This window comes from Amblyomma americanum, chromosome 9, assembly GCF_052857255.1.
Source record: "Amblyomma americanum isolate KBUSLIRL-KWMA chromosome 9, ASM5285725v1, whole genome shotgun sequence".
Taxonomy (NCBI): domain Eukaryota; kingdom Metazoa; phylum Arthropoda; class Arachnida; order Ixodida; family Ixodidae; genus Amblyomma; species Amblyomma americanum.
The window spans coordinates 62,701,535-62,722,921 of record NC_135505.1 but is presented as its reverse complement, the minus strand read 5'-3'; the positions used below and the strand labels follow the sequence as shown (position 1 = coordinate 62,722,921).

The window sequence follows — 21,387 nt, the reverse complement described above, 5'->3', positions numbered from 1 at the left end:
AATCTGGCTTTGCATTTGAGCCGGCCTTCTTGGAACTGTGCTGATTCCACTCATCGAGAACTGACAGGTTTTGAAATTGTTACATGGTTCGGCGGGGTTCGAAATAGCAGAACGTGGGTGCCATCAGCAAGTGTTTTTTTGATGCATGCTTCTTTATAGTCTTTTTTTGTCATGCCTAGTGCGGCTTGTCACAGGAATGTGGTGGCCATATTTTTGAAGCAATAGATTACTTCAGCAAAGCGGGAGGCTGTGGCATTGTATTGACTCAAGCTATGCGCCCACCTTGTAGACAGCATAGGAGGAATCGCATTCTTTAAGGGTTTCGGTTCTTGAGTAGGAGGCACTAGCTGCGAGGGTTTAGGTTAGATGAGACAGCAAAGATAATGGAAGGAGTAGAGAGCGGTGTTGGCCTTTGAGCATTTATGTGGTGTTGACTTGCGTGAGCCAATATTGTTGACTTTTTATACATGGAAACTTTAACAATGTGGCCTGCAATTTTCTCTACTGGTTGGTTTTGCAAGCAATGCCAGGGGAGGTTTTTCCTTCCTAGAGCAGCCATATTTGTAGCATACAGCAATGCGTATTTCTATGAATAAATTGCTGTTTGCATCCAAAGATCCATGTAGCCATAGCAGCTTAAGTACCACGCAACCATCCTACCTGCCTCCTGCTATGCGATAGCTTGTCAGACTTGCATGCAAGGTGGTGACGGGGCTGTATGTCTGTTCCCACCGAGTCATGTGCTCAAAACGGTACATGTGCAAATGAAGTGTAGTTATGTGGATTTGCCACATAATATTTGTGCAAGCATTCACACAGCATTCCAGTTTCATTCTGTCATAGGCACTGTTTATTCTGGTGCCTCTCGCAGCCTACCGAGCTGTTCAAGTTTGATTTGTTTTTCAATTTCTAAGATTTCCAATTCCAATTTTTTTTTCTCGATATCAAGGAGTTTTTTCTCCTGCCGCTCTTGCAGAATACTGTTGTGGTCCTCTCGCATCAGCTGCAGACGCAGTTTATGCTCTTCGCGCAGTAAGGCCGCTCTATAGTCGTTCTCATCTGCCAGAGACCTTTCTAAAAGGGCCATCCGCCCTCTTGGAGCCCTGCCAGCGTCACCGGTGGCCACTGCTTCAGCAGTAGTGGGACTAGCGGCAGCTCCAGAAGCAACTGTAGCACTGGTGCAGCCTGCTGCAGCTGTGCTGGAAGCATCAGCAGGTTGCACAGCAGGAAAAAAGAGATTGCTCTCCTGCTCAATTGCTTCTGGAGTTGCCCCACTCTTACCAACAGCAGCCGCTGGTGACTGCGGCTCATCCACGAGCGGAGGTTCCCAGTCGTCTTCTGTAATAAAGAAAAGGTAAAAATTAGTTGGACAAATCTAAGCTTACAACACATTAGCTGTCTGCCTCAACAGCACAGATTGTTGGGTCAATTGGTGAAGAGACATTATAACGAAAGCTTTATAATGTTCTTATATAAGGCACCACTTGCCCTTCTCGGCGCCACATAGCTGCCGTTGTTTCTGGGGGCCCCAGTTTAGTCATTCTGTTTTGTTCTGCCATATTCCTCACCTTTCACTCTGAATTATGCCTGATGACCTCACTTTATTTTTTTCTACTGATACAGAAGTGATAGTCACGCAGGCCCCAAGTATACACATGTGTTTATCCTCTAACTCTGCACCTGCAGCTTTTTTGCTCATTCAATGGGTTTCTTTTCAATTTTAGTATATTTGCTAGTTTGTACTCATCCGTGTCCTCTGGCCCAGGGAGCCAGTTATACGCCCTTCCTTTCTTCAAAATCATCAGCGTCTAGAACTTTGTCAATGCCAATGAACGCCGACAGCTTTCACTTTGTATATCCTGGAGTAGCTGAGCTAATCCACTTTCATTTTTTTGCAAAGGTTTCCTTGTAATGCCTGCCTGCTTGCATCGCCGCATATATGCGACACAAATGCCAAGGTGAGGCATACAAGAAAGGTGACAAATACTGCAGCCTGAGCCTGAGGGCTACAGAAAACATGCGCTTCGAGTGAAACCTCTGCATTGCAAAACTAACAATTTCCTTGAAACTAGCAGCCAAATTCGAAAAAGCTTTGAGCACTACACATAGGCAAGCTGCACCATTATTCACAACAAGAATGTTGTTACCGTATCCCTGGAGCACCATCATGTACAAGTACACAGAAATATGAAAATTTATGTGAAGGAGTGCATTCGTATTAAAGTTGGCATTCGTTTGAAGTGAGGCTGGAATGGCAAACAAGACTCAAAAACATCATCAGGAGAGAATGTCATAATGAATGCAGTTCAGGTTGCAGCACTGAATGCTTGCTCCCTCGGTGTCCGACGGTTAACCAACTCCTCGCCTTCCGCTACAGGAACACAGCATACCACTCACATGAATATAAGCCGTCAAGTCAAAATGCCTTCAGAGTGCTGTCCAACAACATGCAGCTTGGAGCAGGTCATCCTTTCGCACTGTCAACGAATGCAGCCTTTATCTGCACAAACATTCAGCCAACCACATGTAGAGCAGCTTTCCACAGTGTTGTATTAAATGAGATTTTTAAAATTTGTTGTAGATGAACTGCACAGTCCTCATAGCAGGTTCAAGGCAATAAAAAACATTGAAACAGCGTCAATTGACAGTACACGCTGCCGTTGTCATCAAAGGAATATAAATAGAGGGAGTGCTGTTTTTCTACAACATGCAAAGTGCTTTCTTTACCTGCATAATGGAATTCTTCATTGCCTGCTCCATCCACCATTGGCTGCAACAATCTTATAACAGGCAAACTTGCCACTGGTGGCAGGTCGATGCCTCCATCAGAGTCAGTCTGGTTGCCTACCCTGGTCATTATGTGGCTGGCAACAGCAATGACTTGCTCACTTTGAGCGCTCACAGTGCATTGAGCTGACCCTCCTCCTGAAAAGAAAAAAGACACCGCACACAGTGAAGCTACTCTTAATTTATAGACAATGCGCCATTAAAATATTTTGTTCATGAAGTGCCACACAAAAGCAACCAAGGGCACACCAATGCATGCAACTGTGTGTTGTTTTCGCTACGTTTTTGTGCCACCCGTCCCAGCAGTGCCAGGAATGAGTAAAGGTAGGTAGCTGTATGTACAGCCTTCCGGATTTTCAATAGTACCAAGCAACTGTCAATAGCGCGGCAAGTTTCCTCATGAACATAAAGGTCGCCAGTGTAGACACCGTCTGGTCTACGGTGCACCCAATTTGGCTTCGCGGCGCGATAGTATGCGAATGGTACCAACTCCGAGCAAAATCGTCCGTTGTCAGTTCGCTGCTGGCCAGGCGCGAGCCCTCCGTCCCACTGCACTGCCCGCTCATCATAGTCTTCTATGCAGCAGAAATCGCATGCCTTCGTACTGACTTGAATGTAGCAAACATTCTCTGTAGTTTTTAAAAATTACGGAGGCTGTACAGGATACTGCTTGGGCATTATTTACACGATTAACGCAGGCTGCATTCATCTGCGTTTGTAAATAAAGCAGAGTACACTGCACCGAAACGTTATTACGTGCCCATTTACGTGTTATCACACTGTTCCTAAAAAACTATGCATTCCAGTACACGTTGCTTACGCCGACCGAAGTAGAATAATCATGCCCTTATCCATGGCATACAAAGCATGCAGGAACAAACATTTGTAAACGGCCTGCAAGCCGCGCTCACCTGTCTTGTGGCGATCTCTCTTTTTCCTCGCGTCCTCTTCCTTCGACTTTTGTTTAGGTTGGCCCAGCATTTCTTGAGCTGATTGGGGTCACGTCGGGTCACCCCGTGATTGCTGTTAAACAGCCCGGCAATTTCCTTCCAAGCGGCGTTTTTTTTTTGCCAGCGACGACACATCGGTTTTTTTGCACTCTAATATATGCCGACGGGCGTTAACAAAACACAATAACAATTCCTTTTCCTCGAACGTGAACTGAGGCGCTGGTCTCCGCTGGGAGCAGGAAAAGCATGGGAAAAACTGGCTATGGCTCAACTAGGATTGGCTCAATGTGGAGCACGTTGCCAGCCAAAAACGTCAATCAAGTGGAAGCAGCGGGTAGCACTGAAATGTAGTTTTTATTGTTAGCAATTTTATGCAGGTCACTCACACCTAGTGCCTGTTTATGACTGCTGAACGAGATGCGTTGTTTTATAGGAGCAAAATGGGCATTATTATAATAGATTGTTCAATACTCTCATCCCCAGACGAGCAATGCGCCCTCGCTTTCAAGCACGCGCTTAACTTGACGAAACAAGTCAGGTTGAGCATCTATGAAACACGAAACCCAACTTGGCCGTTCTGAAGTCGCCTTGGTGCTTCGACTCGACTTGCCGAAGTTGAGTCAAAGCGCGAGCCAAGTTACATTTCTGCATTCGGGGGTTAGTGTTCTGAGCACCAAATTTTAAAAGAAAAATGCTTGACGTCTTAACTATTGCGCTCACAAATAAGAACATGTCAAATATTTATATTAAGAGCTTAAATACTATTTAAGGTTCTCAGAATAATATCTTGACTTGAAACCAAGTTAAATTAATTTTTTTATCGCCCTAGTTGATACTGTCCAAGCAGCACACACTGTGGGGCCCCCGTTGGTCCCTTTTGGGCTAGTGGTGCTGCGGCAATGCCTTTATTACCTACGCCGGCCCCAGATAGGGAATAAAAGGGCAAGCACAAATTGGGCTTGCTCCTGTTGATTCTACATGGGCCCCATACCGGTGTTGCTAGGCCGAACTCAGGCTACTCTCCTGCATCCAGCCCACATAAAGAGAAGCTAGCTTCCATGTTACAAAAACCTCAGCAGAATTGGGGATGCCTACACTAAACTGCTGAGGGTTCAGCATCAGCCTTTGCGGGGTTGGGAAACGGGCGTTCCCGCCTGCTGCCCACATCGGTCCCTTGTTGGTTAATTCAAGGCAGGTGCCAAATAAGTCGATCTCTCTTCACAGAAAACCTCCTCAAGCCGAATAGGGGCCGCCCACAGAGAGCCACTGTGGGTCTCACATGAGCCGGGGTGGGGCTGCAAAAGGCGTGTGCTCGCATGCTGCCTACATTGGTCTTGTCCGGGAATTTGATGGCTTATGAACTATAAATGACGGTTTTATGCAGGATAAAAAGTGGCAAGCCTAAATTGGGCTGCCGATGCAATGCTGCATTCGGTCACACATTGGACATAGCGAGGCTGCACACATCGATGTTCTCAAATGCTATCATCCACGCCTTCTTTTAATTCAATTCTTCATTTTTTTCATGGAAAGGGGAAGCTGAGGCAGGAGGCTGGCTTGCCTGACGGAGACCTCATCACCTATGTATTTTGCAAGACAGTGTTAAAAAAAAATCTCATTTGTGCATACCAGTTCAACCAAAACACAGTTTAGGGAAAAAGAGGACGTATATGCAGTTTGTAACACAATGATGCACCAAAAATATGCAGCAGAACATACAACACAACCAATATTTACTTATCAGAATACATAATCCTCAAACAAACCAAGCAGCATGATTCATACGACACACACAGGATTTGTAAGTAAATCTCACTAATTATGCTGACTTGTATTATATATGCCTATAACTCTGTTTTTATAGATGATTTGTATACAAATTGTGAGCGTCTTTACTGGATTTCAAAAATTACTGGGTCAAGACTCTTGCACTCACAATAATTTTGAAAGATGACCAGAACATAATAAGCAGTAACTGTGCCGCCTAACGAGTTTGCGCTAAACTACCTGCACCTTTCCAAACCATTACATTATAATATATACACACGTGGGGTGCTTGAAATATGCCCAAATTAAAGTCGCCACGGGCAGTTCGCAAGGCCAACATGCTTAAGTATATGAGATTCATGCAACGGCATAGCATGTAAAAAAATTGAAATATTAATGCTTGACGTAGGGGCCTGAGGATCCGATGGCAGGAAGGGTGTCTCGAGCAGGCCCCAAACTAGCCACATTGGGCCCCTGTGGGGAAAATGAGGGTAAGTTCAAATTGGGCTGGCCTCTGTAGAGCGAGCATCAAGCCTATCGAGGCATCGGAGGGGCTAACTTCGGTGGCTGTCCACGTCTGTCAAGAATACGACCATGGGGTGCGCTTGGTGGTCTGCATCGCTCCCAAAAGGGGCCGATCGGGATATTTGTGGGAAGCCCCCTTGAAGCCCATGTGGGCGCCTGTTGCTGAACCCACATTGAGCCCACAGAGGCTCGTCTTCATTGCCTGCATAGGACCCGCAGGGGGCCTGACTTTTAGCATGCACCATTTATTCCGTGCTTGGTGAACAGCGCTCAAAAAAATTACGTTTTCTTCGGACAGCCCACATATACGTACCACTGGAGAACATTTGATGGCGCCCACAGGACTGTACACTTCGAGAGTCAACGTCACGCAGCAAAACTATATAGGAGGTGAAACTCCCGTCAGCGCGAGCGAGCGCAGGCGACCAGATAAAGTCACAATTGTATGCGCCGACGGGGTTGCATGCAATGGCGGCGCCATGCGGCGCGTCGTGGAAGCAGCAGCGAAAAAAAAATGCAGCGCCCGGGCAGGCGGCTCCGGCGCGCGCTCAAAGCAGACGTCAAGCAGACGACACAGGTGTTTGCTTCAGCGGGCACGCCGTGACGTTGTATTTCAGTAGTTCCTTTCCAGGCCGCCAGGCGCCGCCAGCAGGATAGTGGCGCCGCGCGCTTGTTACCTTTTCTGGTCACCGCAGTCGGGGGAGTTTCCACTCCTATATAGTCTTCTTCCGTGGTCAAGCTGAAAGCGAAAACCTTTGTGTCGACGGTCGTCGTGTTAGCCCCGTACTCTTGTTATGTCATACTCCGTATTTAACACAATTATCATGCGCTTGCTGCGGCAACCGCTGCTACACACCTTTCGCATACCATGTACCATGTTACCGTTGCCGTTGCCGGAGTACTTGGAGCCCACCCACCACCGCTGAGCACGCTCTGATTGGTCTCGATGCAGCTGGCGCGCGCGCAGCTGCAAGGTACCTGGCGCCAACTGGCGCTGTCAAGGCGATTTGCGCATGCGCAATGGCTGTGCGCGGGCTCTCGGCACTATGGTACCGGTAGCGGTAACACGGTACACTCCTGCTAAAGGTGTCTACTGTACAGCTGCTCCGGTATCCCGCGCGCCGTCAGTGTGCATGCGCAGGTCACCTTGAGGAAGCCAGATGGCGCCAGGTGCTCGGCAGCTGCGCGCTCTCCTACCGCACCGGGATAAATCAGTGCGAGTGCAGTAATGGCGGGCGGGCTCCTGGTACTCTGACAACGGTACTCGTAACTCATTAAGCTAAAGGTGTCAATTGTCTTCCGGATGGACTACGGCTCAATAATAGATCTCCAGACAAAATCAGCCATGTTTTGGACTAAGAATGCCATCCGAACCAACAGCATACTATCCGCTTCACTCCACATTCTTGAAGAGCACGCGAGCATGCCGCTGTATTCCAAATAACTGAACGTGTCGTCGAGGGCAAGCATGTTTTGCTTCTGGAATGCGACATTGCGGTTGTCCTGGCAGCTGCCCTCCTTGAATATGGTAGAGTTCATCTCCTCCTCGCCAACATCAGCAATGAATACCAACACCTGATAAGGTGACGACTGTTTCATATCTTGAGACAATCACTGAAATTAAGTGCGCGCACAGTGTGACCAGCGCATCGCCAACGTATTCCGACACCAGTTAAGGCTCGAATCACGACGGGAATTCGGCCTTACCACAAAAGTCTCAAGCAGAAATATGGAACCTGCGCAGCCGCTACCATATCGCCTTCGTATCACCAACCCGCGTCGGAAGGACATGAATTTTAAACCAGCGGATCGTTCAGATCAAAATCCCTAACCGTTCATCAGTTACCCTGTTAGATTTCACTAAAGAACGCCCCGCTATCACCACTCACTTCCAGGAAATCCAAGATACCTACGTATTCCGACATCTTGAAGCCCATGGACGGTACCTGTAGTTCTTGTGGAGAAAAAGACGTGAAAAAGACTTGTTCCTTATTAAGAAAAAGAATCTCGCGGTTATGCGTCGACGATACTCAGTTGAAAGTTACCGAAAAAAAAGGACCTTTATCACCTGCACCAAAACGATAACACGTTTGATCTCCTCAACAGCAGATATTTCTCCTCCATGAAACCGAAGTCGAGGTACTAGCAAATAGAGGCCGACGAGAGGGACCGCTAGAAGACATGGAAAACGAAAAGCCTAATCTGTAAACAGCCAGAAGCAACTTACCTTGTTTTTATTTGCGCTGCTGTGAACGGGTTTACTTTGGGATGTACAACAAAGAACGATAAAGAAATAGCTACCACTGGACTCGCAAGGAATTACTTATAATCACTGACAAAAAAGGATAGGTAGCCATTTGATCTTATAATGCTCGCTGGACTTCACTGTATATGGCGCTGGAGAATGGCGGGATATCATTGTTCCAAAGCCGGCAGACCGACTAGGATTTATTTCAAGAGTGCATAGATTTCTTAACTGGAATGGAAAAATTGGCCCCGGAACCTCCTGAGTGGCTCTCGATAGTAGTGCCGCTTTAGGTGATGCGTGAATTTTATTGCAACGAAGCCAGTCTGTGGCTGTTTGTTGTCGAATCCGTAATGTGCATATTGTCTATTCAATGTATAAAGTGTGGTTGCTTTTTTTTCGTCAAAGTCGGACAGCAAATATAGAAAAAGAAGGCTTCCAGAAGACCGGATGTAATCTCCCGCCGGAGGTATGTCTTCCATGTCACTGAGGCAACAGCAACAACTTTTTGAACTAGAAGTCTTCAACGCCGTGCCATATGGTGCTTCGACGGACGATAAACTTTTCACACTTGTGGAAGCCCTTCATGCAGATCAGAAGTGGACCACTTGTCTCGTGTACCTGAACGACGTAATTGTCTTCACACAAATTTCGAGGAACACATCCTCGCTTCGGCATGGTCCTGCAGGTCATACAGTCCTCCGGCCTTGCGCTGAAATTCGAGAATATCTCTTTTTCTTGGCAGGAGTTAATTTTTAGGCCACATGGTGAAAGCGACGAGATCCATTCGATTTGAAAGAAAGCAGTTGTCATTGCGAATTATCGGTGTCGCTTGACCAGAAACATGTTCGCCGCTTCCTCGGCTTTTGTGCATACTACCGCCGGTTCCTGAAAACTTCTTGTAATTCGTTTGGGCGCGGTTCTAGCTTAGGTACAGAAGGCACAATAACTTGGAATCTCTTACGCAAATCGAGCTTTGTCGAAGACCAAGACCAACTACTCCGCGACCGACAAGCAATAGACAGTTTTAGCTGTGCGTACGCAAGTGCTAGCGTACCCAAAGAGCTACGGCGCTGCGTGCGTTACGCTGTCCGCTCCGAAGTATAGTTTTAGCTGACCGTGCCGTAGCGTCCTTCAGGCGCACGTGGCGCCATCTAGTGACAAGAAGTCAAACCACATCAACACTCGGTTGAAGAAAATTTCATCCGTGATTACTGATAACTACTGGGAGTGCATTGGGAGCCTTTTTTGTTCCAAGAAGAAAAACTATGCAAACCGAAGAAAATGCAAGATCTGGCTAAAAGTTAGAAAACTGCTTCGCCAGGTGTCGTTGCTACGAGGAAAACACACTGAATGTAGTTAGGCCTAGGAGCTTGAAGATCGCCAAATTATCTGAAAAACAGGGGCTAGTTATCGCTTATACCACTACGTGTGGGCAAGATTAGGCGAAATAAAAGCGAACCGCTACCATTTGAGCGAGCTATTGCGTCGAAGAATCCAGCGGCGACATGTATTTATTCCGAAGCGGGCGAGCAGGGCGCCGCCATCTTGTCAAAGTTAGCGTACGCAAGCCACGCAAGCGCCGCAACGCAAACTCCGCTGGCTACCGTACGCAAGGCTACCGTACGCAAGACGCAAGGCTTGCGCTTGCGTTCTGCGCATGCGCACTACCGTCCCCGCAAACTCCTCGCGTACGCTAACTCTTTGCGTACGCACAGCTAAAACTGTCTAATGACTCGGCACCATGCGGCGAATTTTGAAGTTTCGACCGCACCTCTGCGAGGGATATTTCAAGGTCGTGACCGAATATAATGCGCTTTGCTGGCTAGCCAACCCAAAGGATTCCTCAGAGCACCTCGTAAGTTGGAGCCTAAAAGCTCAGAAATATCATATTGCTACGTGTTCTGTGAGGCGACGAAGCGCAAGAAATGAGGAGCGGGGAGGAAAAACAATCTGGACAGCCTGGCAGGGTTGAGCTCTCCATAATGTAGACAAGATTCGCAGCATAAATAAAACGACACAGAAGACCACGAACAAACAAGACAGGACTGTGCTTCTTGTAGCACAGTCCTGTCTTGTTTGTTCCTTGTCTTCTGTGTGCGCTTTATTTATGCTGCGAGTCTTGTCTGCGTTATGAATAGCAACCAACTAGCTCAATCCACCGTGCTGCTCTCCGCCCCGTCACAAAACGTCCTAAGTAGACGCCCCAGACGTTCTCGGTGCCTGCTGAGTGCATAACATTTTTGATCGACGTTGCTCGGTACCAACACGGATCCCTCTGGCCTTCGTCCGAACCGAAGGCTTGTTCATAACCTTCCTTCCATTGAATGTGCTTCAAGACTGCGACGTCGAGCAAGCAGCACCCGCGGCGAGTCGCTGGCAGCATCACCTCGAACCGCGCACCTTTGCTGGAAAGTCCGATGAAGGCGTCAATGAGTGTGTAACGAATTACGAGCGGTTGGGCCGGCAGAACCGATGCGATGCTACTGTTAAGCCGGCGAAAGTCGCTTTCCTTTCTGGAAGTGACGGCGCTCGTTTGGTTCCACAACCATGAGGACTCCCGTAACACGTGTGAACGTTTTACAGAAGATATCAAGAAGTGTTCTGTGGCGGGTCTGCCAAAACGTAACGCGCCGAACAAACCCTACATAATTTGGCCCAATTAGGCGTTGCGACTTATGTCATTAGAAGATAATCAACGCAGGTCTTTAGATAATAAGGTTGGACAATTGCTTAAAGGGATCGCTCAAGATGTCTGTAATCAGCAAACACAGTTTTCATATACTGCCGATGTCATTAGATATACTGCAGAGCGTTCGATGCCTTGAAGCTTCGTAGTATATTCCTGAAATTTGGGCGAGCGGGCAATCTCACCTCCGTGGCCAACTTTAAAGTCGCTGCTGCTATGCACATGGCTGACATGATTCGCCAAATTGTGTGCAAACCCCTGTGCGCCATGATGACGCCCCGCATCACGGCTGCGCATTGCAGGCAGATCCCAGCACCCCAAGCACTTCTTCGGTTTCAGCTGGCGATGCGCCGATCGGAGACCCTACGGTTTACAGTCCGCATGTCAGCATGTTGGAGAGATGCGCACCTAAACAGGAAACTTGGCGCGCCAACAGCCTCGACATGACTACAACCAACGCCTTAACCCCTCTTGCCAGGCGCCATGCGTTGACGGCTGGCGCGCTCCACATGTGTACTACCGCTGTGGAATGACCGGAGATATATCCCCATATTGCCGGCGACAAAGCCTGATGAAACAAGACGACCGCCCCGTGGCGGAACACTTCTGCCAGTCCCAACGTTGAAGTTCAGCACCCTACGGGAACATCCTCTTTGGGCAGCTACCGCACGGCATTGCTGCAGAACGCCTCGCCTACGTCTCACCACAGCCTGACACCGCCACCTTCACGTCGAAACTCATCATCCCCTCTATGCCACTCTCCCCTCCGGGAAACTAAGCGGTGCGGCCGATAGAGGTGAGGCCGCCGGCGAGTGGATGTCATCAATACCTCTGCCTATGTTCATGCTAAAGAACAAACTTGAACTGCTTATCGACAGAATCCGAGCTATTGCGGTAATACACACTGGTGTGACAGTGCCTGTGATGAGTTTGACTTTTAAGAATACCTTGGTATGAAAGGGAAATTTCGGCTCGGATCAGGCTGTGATATTTCGGGGTTTTGGTGGCGAACCATTAGTTACACTTTGTGTATGTTGCGCGAATGTTATTTTCGGTTGGCGATTGTTCAGGAACAGATTTACTCTGCTGTCGCGGTGTACGCATGTCATCATACTTGGAGCTAATTTTTGTGCAGTGCCGCGAATCATTAGACGGTTCCAACAGAGGGATTTCACTGAACACTACTCTGATGTCCGCTGTAGTGGAACACTCCTTTTTTGACTTCGGAGCGTTTTCATTGCCGCAAGACACAGTTGTGCCGGAGATGTCCGCCAGATTCGCGCTGCTTGTTTCATCGAAAATCTTTTGTAACGCCTTCGAAGCCGTGGTGGTGTCCACACCGCGTTGTTGACAGTGAACTATTCGGAAGAGCCGGCCGTATTACCTCGTGGCATTAAACTCGCCCATTTCGAGAAAGCGTTGTCTGTTTCAGTCGTGGCGCTCAGTACCCACGCTTTTGAAGCGCCGGAACACCCCCGTGAAGAGTCCAAAGTTCAGGCTATGATTAATAGGTCTCTTCCCACAAACGAGCACCCCATTTTAGTGGAACTGCTTTAGAAGCATATCACAGTGTTTAACTTTTCCAGAGACAATGCGGCACCCCTTCCGCATTCTCGCATTCATCATGTGATAGATACTAGATACTTTCTCGGCACCTCCGATACGACAGAAGCCTTACCGCATGTCGCCGACCGAACGAGAGCTAATAGACCGACAACTTCGTGACATCTTAAAGGTACCCCGAAACATATAATCAGTGCATTGTTTTGCCTTTTGGTTGCATAGAATGAGTTATAGTGATGCTATTAGCATCGGTCGTACCGCGGATACTCCGGTTTTAATATTTTATTTAGGTCACAAAAAGAAATTCATGGCGCTGACGGAGTCACCATACAGTGGCGGTTTCTAACAGTGGGTCTGACATCACTTGGTGGGAGCTTTATGATTGGACAAACAGTAAATATACTGCAAATTGGGATATTAACTGTAAATACGTTTTGCGAAATTTTTGTGTTTTATATTACATCAACAAACCCAACTTGTTTGCTTTAGATAAAAGCGCTGTAAGCAAGTAAAACAAAAATACACCACCTCAGGCTCTGGCTACTTTTTTGCATCCAAGGCATGCAGGAAGGAAAAATTAGAGGAGAGGCCGTCACGTGACATTCTTTGAAGCCGCAAAACGAGCTCGGCGCCATATACTGTCCGGGCGCGTTATTGTTTATTTTTTTCCGCGCTCTTGTTTACGTCTCCACGAGCGCGCGTTTCAAACCACGCGAAAGAGCTGGCTAAAGAGACCCCTGTGTGAGTCTCGCTTGGTTTCTGGCCGTTGTTCATGTGCGGGAGACCTCGGAAATATTGGCGCGAGACGTCCAGCTCCTTCCAGTTATTGCTCTTTGCCGCGTCGTTTCCCCGCCATCCCCGCTCTCTCGTTCCAACAAAACAGTCCGTCATTGCAGAGTCATAACCAAGTAGCATTCGGTGAAAGCACTTATCGCAAGTGCGGTAAGCGCCGGAAGGAACTTTCACTAATTGCGGTGGCCCCCCATGGTACGCAGTGTCTTTTGCCGCTTTTGCCTGTGCCGTTTTGGGATGGCGGAGGTATGTATCCCTGGGTTGCTTGCAGTGTGCACTTGGCGAAGTATACTTGTATACGTACTTACATCCTCAAAAGAAAACACTTGACAGAATGCTGTATGGTTTGAGAAATTTAATGTAGTAGAAAGATGACTGACGCCAACCAAGTTAATTTTTGGAAAAACGCGACATCCGGTTCATCCTATTCTCGTGTTAATCGCAGGGATAGAAGGTTACTTTCACTAAATGAGGTCAAGGGCACAAAAGTTTAGTTCATTGAAATTTTGTGTAAATATGCAGCTGCTGCCAAATTATAGCAGAAGGAAACCAAATCTAGCATATATTTGAAGAACATGCTTGTATGTGTTTTCTCTTTATTTTCTGATATAGGCTTGCTGTTACCCATGGTGCCAGTGAAACAAAACTTGTTACTTTGTGCCATGTATCTTGTTTCATTCCTTTTTTTATGCAGTGTGTCGTGGACCGCGCTTTGTATTTCATGATGCTTGCGCACCAACTACCCCACCTTAATATATTGTCAAGTACAGTGTTTTAAATAAACAAAATGTACAGGTGCTCTCGACAACCCTTGTTGCGGCTCGTATGCATGCCAGAGAACACCTGCCCTTGACAACGCACCCAACTAAAAAAAGGAAAGAATAGCCATAAAGCACGAAACACGTGAACGAACACGCATTCACACAGTTGCCTTCACCTACCTCCCCTTCCCAAACCACTCGCACACACAACTCTTTAAACAGTGGAAGCATGCGGAGCATTTTGAAACATCACATTTTTCCGAAATACCTAAAGTTTGATGACAGTTCAGCGATGTTGTCTTTGTGAAGTCAGAATTGATGATGAAATGTCATTTTGTGTTTAATGTCACATTCAGAATAATGCTTCACCATATGTCACAGAGATAGAAGCCATTACATATAGCCCTACAGGCAACTTTAAGCCACTATAACATTGCTTAGCTCTAGCACATTTGTGCAAATGTATTCTCCTTAAATCAAGATTTTGCGTAAAATCTTGTCTCGGCTAAAAGTTTTTTGTGTGAAATGTTATCTTAATAAAATTGCTATCGACAGTTCTTAAGGCACAGAAGAATTAAATTAATGGCCATGAATTAACGGCAAAGTAACGGGCGGTACTTTTTTCGATAACGGTAACTATAAAGCGTTAACTTTTTTGTAGGTAACGTAGGGCAGCAACGCGTTCCTTTATTTGAGCATAACAATTAACGTATTTAGTTACTTGCTTTTGGTAGCGCCTACAACACTGCCGTATAACCGTGGCCCGCATAATAGTCACACTTTACTCACGCTATGTAGTGGATAGCACAGCCCCCTCAGTTTTCTGCTGAATGAGTTTGCACGTGTCTGCTTTTGGCTGATTCGTGAACAATGCTTAGTGCTCAGCCTGCCTTTTAATGCTCCTCTTGTTGCTGAAGGTCGCAACCTGTCTCCATTGTGCATATTTGGGCAGCTTTATCAACAGGGCATTCTGCTGCAGCAGTGAGGACAAGAAAAATCCTGCAGTATTTTGTTTTTGATGTTGAAGAGTGTATTTAACATGTTTTTGTGCGGCTGCCCATGCCAGGTATGCTTTCTCATACAGCACTGAGGATGCACAAATACACTAAAAGAGTTCTTGACCCTGAATGCAAAATGTAGTATCAGAACATGTTCATAAAGATGGCCGTGCAAACAATGACTTTTGATTCACAACTCCAAGAGCCACTCATAAAGGTGACAGAAACAGAGAGGGCTGAACTGCCTATATGAGCATGGCAGGGGAGGATATATGGAATGGGGGTGTCGCCCCCTCCCAAAGCCAGAAATTTTACTTAGGAAAACCATGCTGAACCCATTTTTACCAACGAGAACAGTCCAAGAAATACATGTTTCAAATACGACTCGCCCTCTTTAAGAATGATCCATAAATCAACCCCTTGTAGCACTGGAACACAGCATGTTTCACATCTACAGATCGAGTTTGGCGCATAATATATATGACCGCAGCTTTTCTGAGTGCGTCCAGAAGTTAAGAAGTACCCAGTGGCTGCAGTATAATTTGCACAGTGCTGTGCATTATTTGAATGCTGTATTTCATGTTTAACGTGCACAGCTGCTGCGGTACGCACAAATTTTCGCTACTTGATGAAATACTAGCTCCTAATATGTCACTGCATAGCAGCCCAATTTACTTGTGATCAACAATACAGGCATGAAAGTGAATTTATTTTACGTAATGAACTCATGGAAAAATTTTTGTACAACATAACCACAGGTATCATTGAAATTCAATGCAGATGTTGATCCTCGTTTCACTAAGTGTTTTTTCACCACAAATGACACTATCACAGAACGTGGACACAATAAGCACGTGTGAGAAAAAGGCCTCCGAATTCAGTTAGAGCTTCGATGGTTTCGTATGTCTTTACCATGACCTCAGCCAGAAAAGCAATTGCAATACCTGCTACAAGAAACTGGTATAAAAATTGCCCGCGATCAAAAAATACAGATTATACGTCGATACGAACGAATACACTTAAGCCCGGCACGCCACAGATGCAAAAAGCTCCCAAGACGCTTCAGACGTTATACGCTTCAAACGGGCATGGAATATGGTTTCTGAATGCTAAAATCAAAGCGAGCGCAGCTGCTTCCTTTACAATAGCACGCTCCGCCAATGTTATGGCTCCCGCCGCTAACACAAGTGCAATTTCCGAAAACAAAATTGGCAATTGTACTATAACCAACACCAGTTGCAACGCTAGAGCGTTGAAAGAACACGCATAAGCAGCAACGGGATTTCACTGCCGATGGAAACGGGAGCGCGAATGTCACACGTACACTGTACGCACAAGGCACGACACGTTCGCACTACACGCCGACGAACACTCAGCAGAACACGCCGTACTGAACCAATGGTTAACGAACAGTGCGAACGCTCCTCAGCGAACAGCAGCGGTCTCCCGACGGCTCCGAGCAGTGTTGCAGCATACGATATGCCCGTGCTATCATTCCCGCCGAACGCGTTCAAATCCGTGCACGCAAGAAGATTTTTGCGCTGAACTCCACCTTCAGATATAGGCGATCACCGTCAACGTCAGCCAGTGAGCACCACCAAAAACAGAAACTTGAGCAGTTAAGGAAAGCACGCCTACGCTGCAGCTCAAATGGTACGCCTCGGCCCGCAGCTGCCGCCCGGTTCGAACACAGCAACTACGACACCGTTGCTTGGCTTCCCGGACAAGATGGCCTCCCGATCGAGAAAAACCATGTGATTTCCTCCATAGTTTTCTCCCATGTTGTTGAATGGGAAGGGCCTCTCCTGAGTTTTCCTTCCTTCATCCCATACAAAAATGTCCTATGGCCGGTTATAGAATTTTGTCAAAAATAGCTATAGACCTTTCCTATTTCTGTCTATAGCTGTCTATACAGGCTGATATATTTTTCTATAGAGAGCTTAAGACAATTGTATGGTTCCAAAGCTATAGCTTTAGTGGCATAGATTTTTCAATAGCTGGCAATAAGCACCTCTATAGGTGCTTATAGACGTTCATAAAAGGCCATAGACGGACATAGCTTTTTCCATACACGCCCATAGGGCTTTTTTGTATGGGATGATCGAAGGACTTTGCGCCTGTCTTTAAACATCCTACGACATAGCGTACAACACTTATGGCTACTCTCTATGAATCTCAAAACGGCATTTGGGAATCGATCCGATCGAGCCATTGCACTCTATAAGCGTTCGTTTCGGTCCCAAGGAAGGATGCAAAGAAAAAAGCTGTTCGTTTCAGATTTAGCAGTGCGCATCGTCAGCTTGTGGAGGATCACCGGGCGGCGGCGCCAGACGGCGCCACGGTCCCATCAACAGTAAGTGAAAAGCAGGCGCTCCTTGCTCTCCGTGACCAACCAGCGCTATAGGAGCGACGGGCCACGGCAGGCGGTAAGCAGAAGCTGTACGCGCTATGCTAAATGTATCTAGTATCCTGCGCAGGCTGTCTCACCGTCGCAGTATCTCGCGCTCGAATTCGGATCGATCCAGCTGGGATCGCGCTCGGATCCATAAGTCAGAGAACGTGACTGATCCTGCAGTGTTCCCTTATGCGCCGTCGACGTGACGATGAAGCATCGATGAGTCATCTGGGCGTTCACATGGTTTTTGTAACCATGAAAACGGCGCTGCTAGCCATGGCAAGTACGATTTAGAGAACAGGCAACCATGGAGTGCAAACTTCCGCCACGAGCTCGGATAGGCTGTTTTAGTTGAAAGCGTCGTCATTGGGATAGTGAAGTGCGAATGGGAAGCTGTGCGAAAATCTAGTTGAGAGCAGCATTTTTTGTTTTATTTTGAAATTTCTTTATTGAATGACTCCCGTTCATATGCACCGATTCTTGTAATTCTTTTTGAATCAGCATCTGTGCGACAAAAAGAATCCATCTGAAGTGTAAACGGCACCCGTTCAAGCAGTGCTTCGCAGCCCCTTCAAACCAAGGCGTTATCCTAAGAAAATCACTTATAAAGCGGCAGAAAAATCAACCATGCCGCCGGTAGGATCTGAACCCACAACCTCCGAATATCGTGTCCGGTGCTCTACCAACTCAGCTACGGCGACGGCTGTCCAATCTGATCCTCTCGTGGGTATTTATGTTTATTGGGTGTACGCGAACCTTAAGAGTGTTCACCAGCGCCACCCTCGTCCATAGGCGTGGACATAGCACGTCCTGTATTACCGCGAGTGTGACGTGGAACGTCATCTAACGGCGATGGTAAAAACTGTGCGATAGCCCTCTTATGCTATCTATGACATCAAGACTGCCAGAACCGAGACCCTCGTTAAGACATTAGCAGCCAAGGTAAAGGAAATGAGGTACTCGTTTTTGACAAACTTATGAAGGGAGCCAACAGTCACCGAAACCAAGGCGCATAGTGGAATGTTAATTTTTTTAATGTGTAGTACTAATCAGTGGGATAATAACACTTAGATTAATCTATCGCTTAAAGAAAATTACTTATAAAGCAGCAGAAAAAAACAACCATGGCACCGGTGGGATCAGAATCCACGACCTCCGAATATCGCGTCCGGTCGCTGTGGCTCAGTTGGTAGAGCACCGGACGCGATATTCGGAGTAATTTTCTTTAAGCGATAGATTAATCTAAGTGTTATCCCACTGATCAGCCCTACACATTAAAAAAATTAAACATTCCCCTATGCACCTTAGTTTGGGTGACTGTTAGCTCCGGTAATAAGTTTGTCAAACAAGCCCCTCATTTCCTTTATCTTGTTCGCTAATAGCTTAACGAGCTGTGGTGAGACTTAGGCGAGGCGGTTTGCAGCAATGCCATGCAGTAGCTGCCCTAACAGGATGTTCCCGTAGGGTGCCGAAGTTCAACGTTGGGACTGGCTGAAGTGCTCGGCCACGGGACAGTCGTCTTGTTGCATCAGGCCTCGTCGGCGGCATTATGGGGATATATGTCCGGTCATTCCACAGCGGTAGTACACAGGTGGAGCGCGCCAGCCGACAACCCATGGCGCCTGGCAAGAGGGGTTAAGGCGTTGATAGCAGTCAAGTCGAGGCTGTTCGCGCGCCAAGTTTCCTGTTTAGGCGCGCATCCCTCCAACATGCTGACATGCGGACCGTTAACCGTAGGGTCTCCGATCGGCGTATCGCCAGCTGAAACCGAAGAAGTGGTTGGGGTGGCGGACTCTGCCTGCAATGCGCAGCCGTCATGCGCGGCGTTATCACGGCGCACAGAGATTTGCTCACAATTTGGCGAATCACATCAGCCATGGGCATAGCAGCAGCGACTTTAAAATTGGCCACGGAGGTGAGATTGCCCGCTCGCCCAAATTTCAGGAGAATACTAGGAAGCTTCAAGGCGCCGAACGTTCTGCAGTACACCTAAGGACATCGGCAGTAGAGTGAAGATCGACTGTCTTTGCTGATAAGGAAGACGCAGACATCTTGAGCGATCCCTTTAAGCAATTGTTCAAACTTAACATCTAAAGACATCCGTGAATTATCTCCGAATGACATGTCTTACCACCTGATTGTGCCTATTTAAGCAGGGTATGTTCGGTACGTTTCGTTTTGGCAGACCCGCAACCGAACACTTCTTTATTTCTTCTGTAAAGCGTTCGCACGTGTTACGGGAGTCTTCATGGTTGTGGAACCAAATGAGCGCCGTCACTTCCAGAAAAGAAAGCGACTTTCGCCGGCCTAACAGTAGCATCGCATCGGTTCTGCCGGCCCAACCGCTCGTAATTCGTTACACACTCATTGACGCCTTCATCGGACTTTCCAGCAAAGGTGCGCGGTTCGAGGTGATGCTGTCAGCGACTCGCCGCGGGTGCTGCTTGCTCGACGTAGCAGTCTTGAAGCACATTTAATGGAAGGAAGGTGATGAAAAGCCTTCGGCTCCGACGAAGGCCGGAGGGATCCGTGTTGGTACCCAGCAACGTCCATCAAAAATGTTATACACTAAGCAGGCACCGAGAACATCGGGGGCGTCTACTTAGGACGTTTTGTGACGAAGGCAGCACGGTGGATTGGGCTAGTTGGTTGCTATTCATTATGCAGACAAGACTCGCAGCATAAATAAAACCACCCAGAAGACAACTAACAAACAAGACAGGACTGTGCTACAAGCAGCACAGTCCTGTCTTGTTTATTCCTGGTCTTCTGTGTCGTTTTATTTATGCTGCGAATCTTTTCTACAATATGGAAGGAAGGAAGGCCTCAGACGTTGCTGGCACATACCCACTACGGGGGAGTGGCCAAGACACAGGCGGTTAATTACTGGTTGCAGGAAATTTTTGACGGGAAAAGCAGTGGAAATAGCATGTAGTCTGATAGATTGGAAGAGGGAAGGAAAGGGGTCCAGTTAACTTGGAGATCGAAGACGGGACAATTGCTTAATGTGCATAATAGTACACAATGCCTGTAATGTTGCAATGTCTTACTGACTGAGATCGGGAAAAAGAAATTAGAATGGAAGTCGCTGCGTTTCTTGAAGAAAATTTTGCACAGCAGAGCGCACACTCCTGTCGCTTCGTCCAAGCAAAGAAGCGCCAATAGAAAGAACAACCGCGGAAGACACAGGCAAGCCCAGTTGATGAAATGGAATTTGCAAAAGACGCTTCCTCGAATGAGAAAAGCGGCGGCAGAACAGCAGGAAGTGATCTATTGTCTCAGGTTCGGCACAGAAAGGGCACAGTGGGGAAGCTGCCAGGCCAGATCTGTGAAGGTAGAAATTTAGAAGGGGAACCCGGCAACGCAAGCGCGTGAAAGAGACCTCTAGTCTGCGTGAGCGCAAGTCTTTGCTACTCCAAGGATGCAGAAGATGCTGATATTCGGGAGATGATGTAAGAGCCGAGGCAGCAAATTCCTGAAATATTGTGTAGCTGCGAAACCTCACCGCAGCTGTATATGCACACGATGGTAGGACAGCAACAATTGGGCCGCTGAGAGAGGCTCTTGCTAAGGAATCTGCAACCTCATTTAAGTGAAAGCCCATGTGACCTGGTACCCAAAGCAACCTTACCGAATTTAGATGCAGCGGAATCAGGAACTTAAAGAGGCGTAATGGCCGAGAGTCAGTGGGTGATGATAAGGAAGAGCAAATAGACAGAGAGTCTGTCATAACCACGACCTGGGAAACGGTAGATTCTAATTTTCGTAAGGCTAAGATTACTGCTAATAATTCAGCCAGAAAAATTGGAGTGAAGTCAGGAAGACGGAGAGAAAAAGACCAATCCAGTGAAGGTGAAAAAATTCCCACACCTGCCTTTTCGCGATCCTGCGAGGCATCGGTAGCAATAAGAACAT

General features: G+C 47.3%; 1 protein-coding gene across 1 annotated transcript; it reads right to left on the bottom strand.

Moving 5' to 3' along the window:
• Window positions 1-850: 850 nt before the first annotated feature.
• Window positions 851-4,251, bottom strand: LOC144103385 (uncharacterized). The gene is made up of 4 exons (XM_077636117.1): window positions 3,699-4,251; window positions 2,728-2,925; window positions 966-1,338; window positions 851-872 (listed from the first exon to the last, which is right to left on the bottom strand). Exons 1-4 carry the CDS (start codon window positions 3,766-3,768, stop codon window positions 851-853), a joined length of 663 nt encoding a protein of 220 aa, XP_077492243.1. The 5' UTR covers window positions 3,769-4,251.
• Window positions 4,252-21,387: the final 17,136 nt, after the last annotated feature.

Bases quoted from the DNA above. Each gene is read 5' to 3' on its own strand.
- LOC144103385 (XM_077636117.1), bottom strand. From the start codon at position 3,768: ATGCTGGGCCAACCTAAACAAAAGTCGAAGGAAGAGGACGCGAGGAAA. The intron at 1,339-2,727 runs GTAAAGAAAGCA...TCTTTATTACAG, and splicing joins TGAAGAATTCCATTATGCAG to AAGACGACTGGGAACCTCCG. The intron at 873-965 runs GCAGGAGAAAAA...ACAGCTCGGTAG, and splicing joins AACAGTATTCTGCAAGAGCG to GCTGCGAGAGGCACCAGAAT.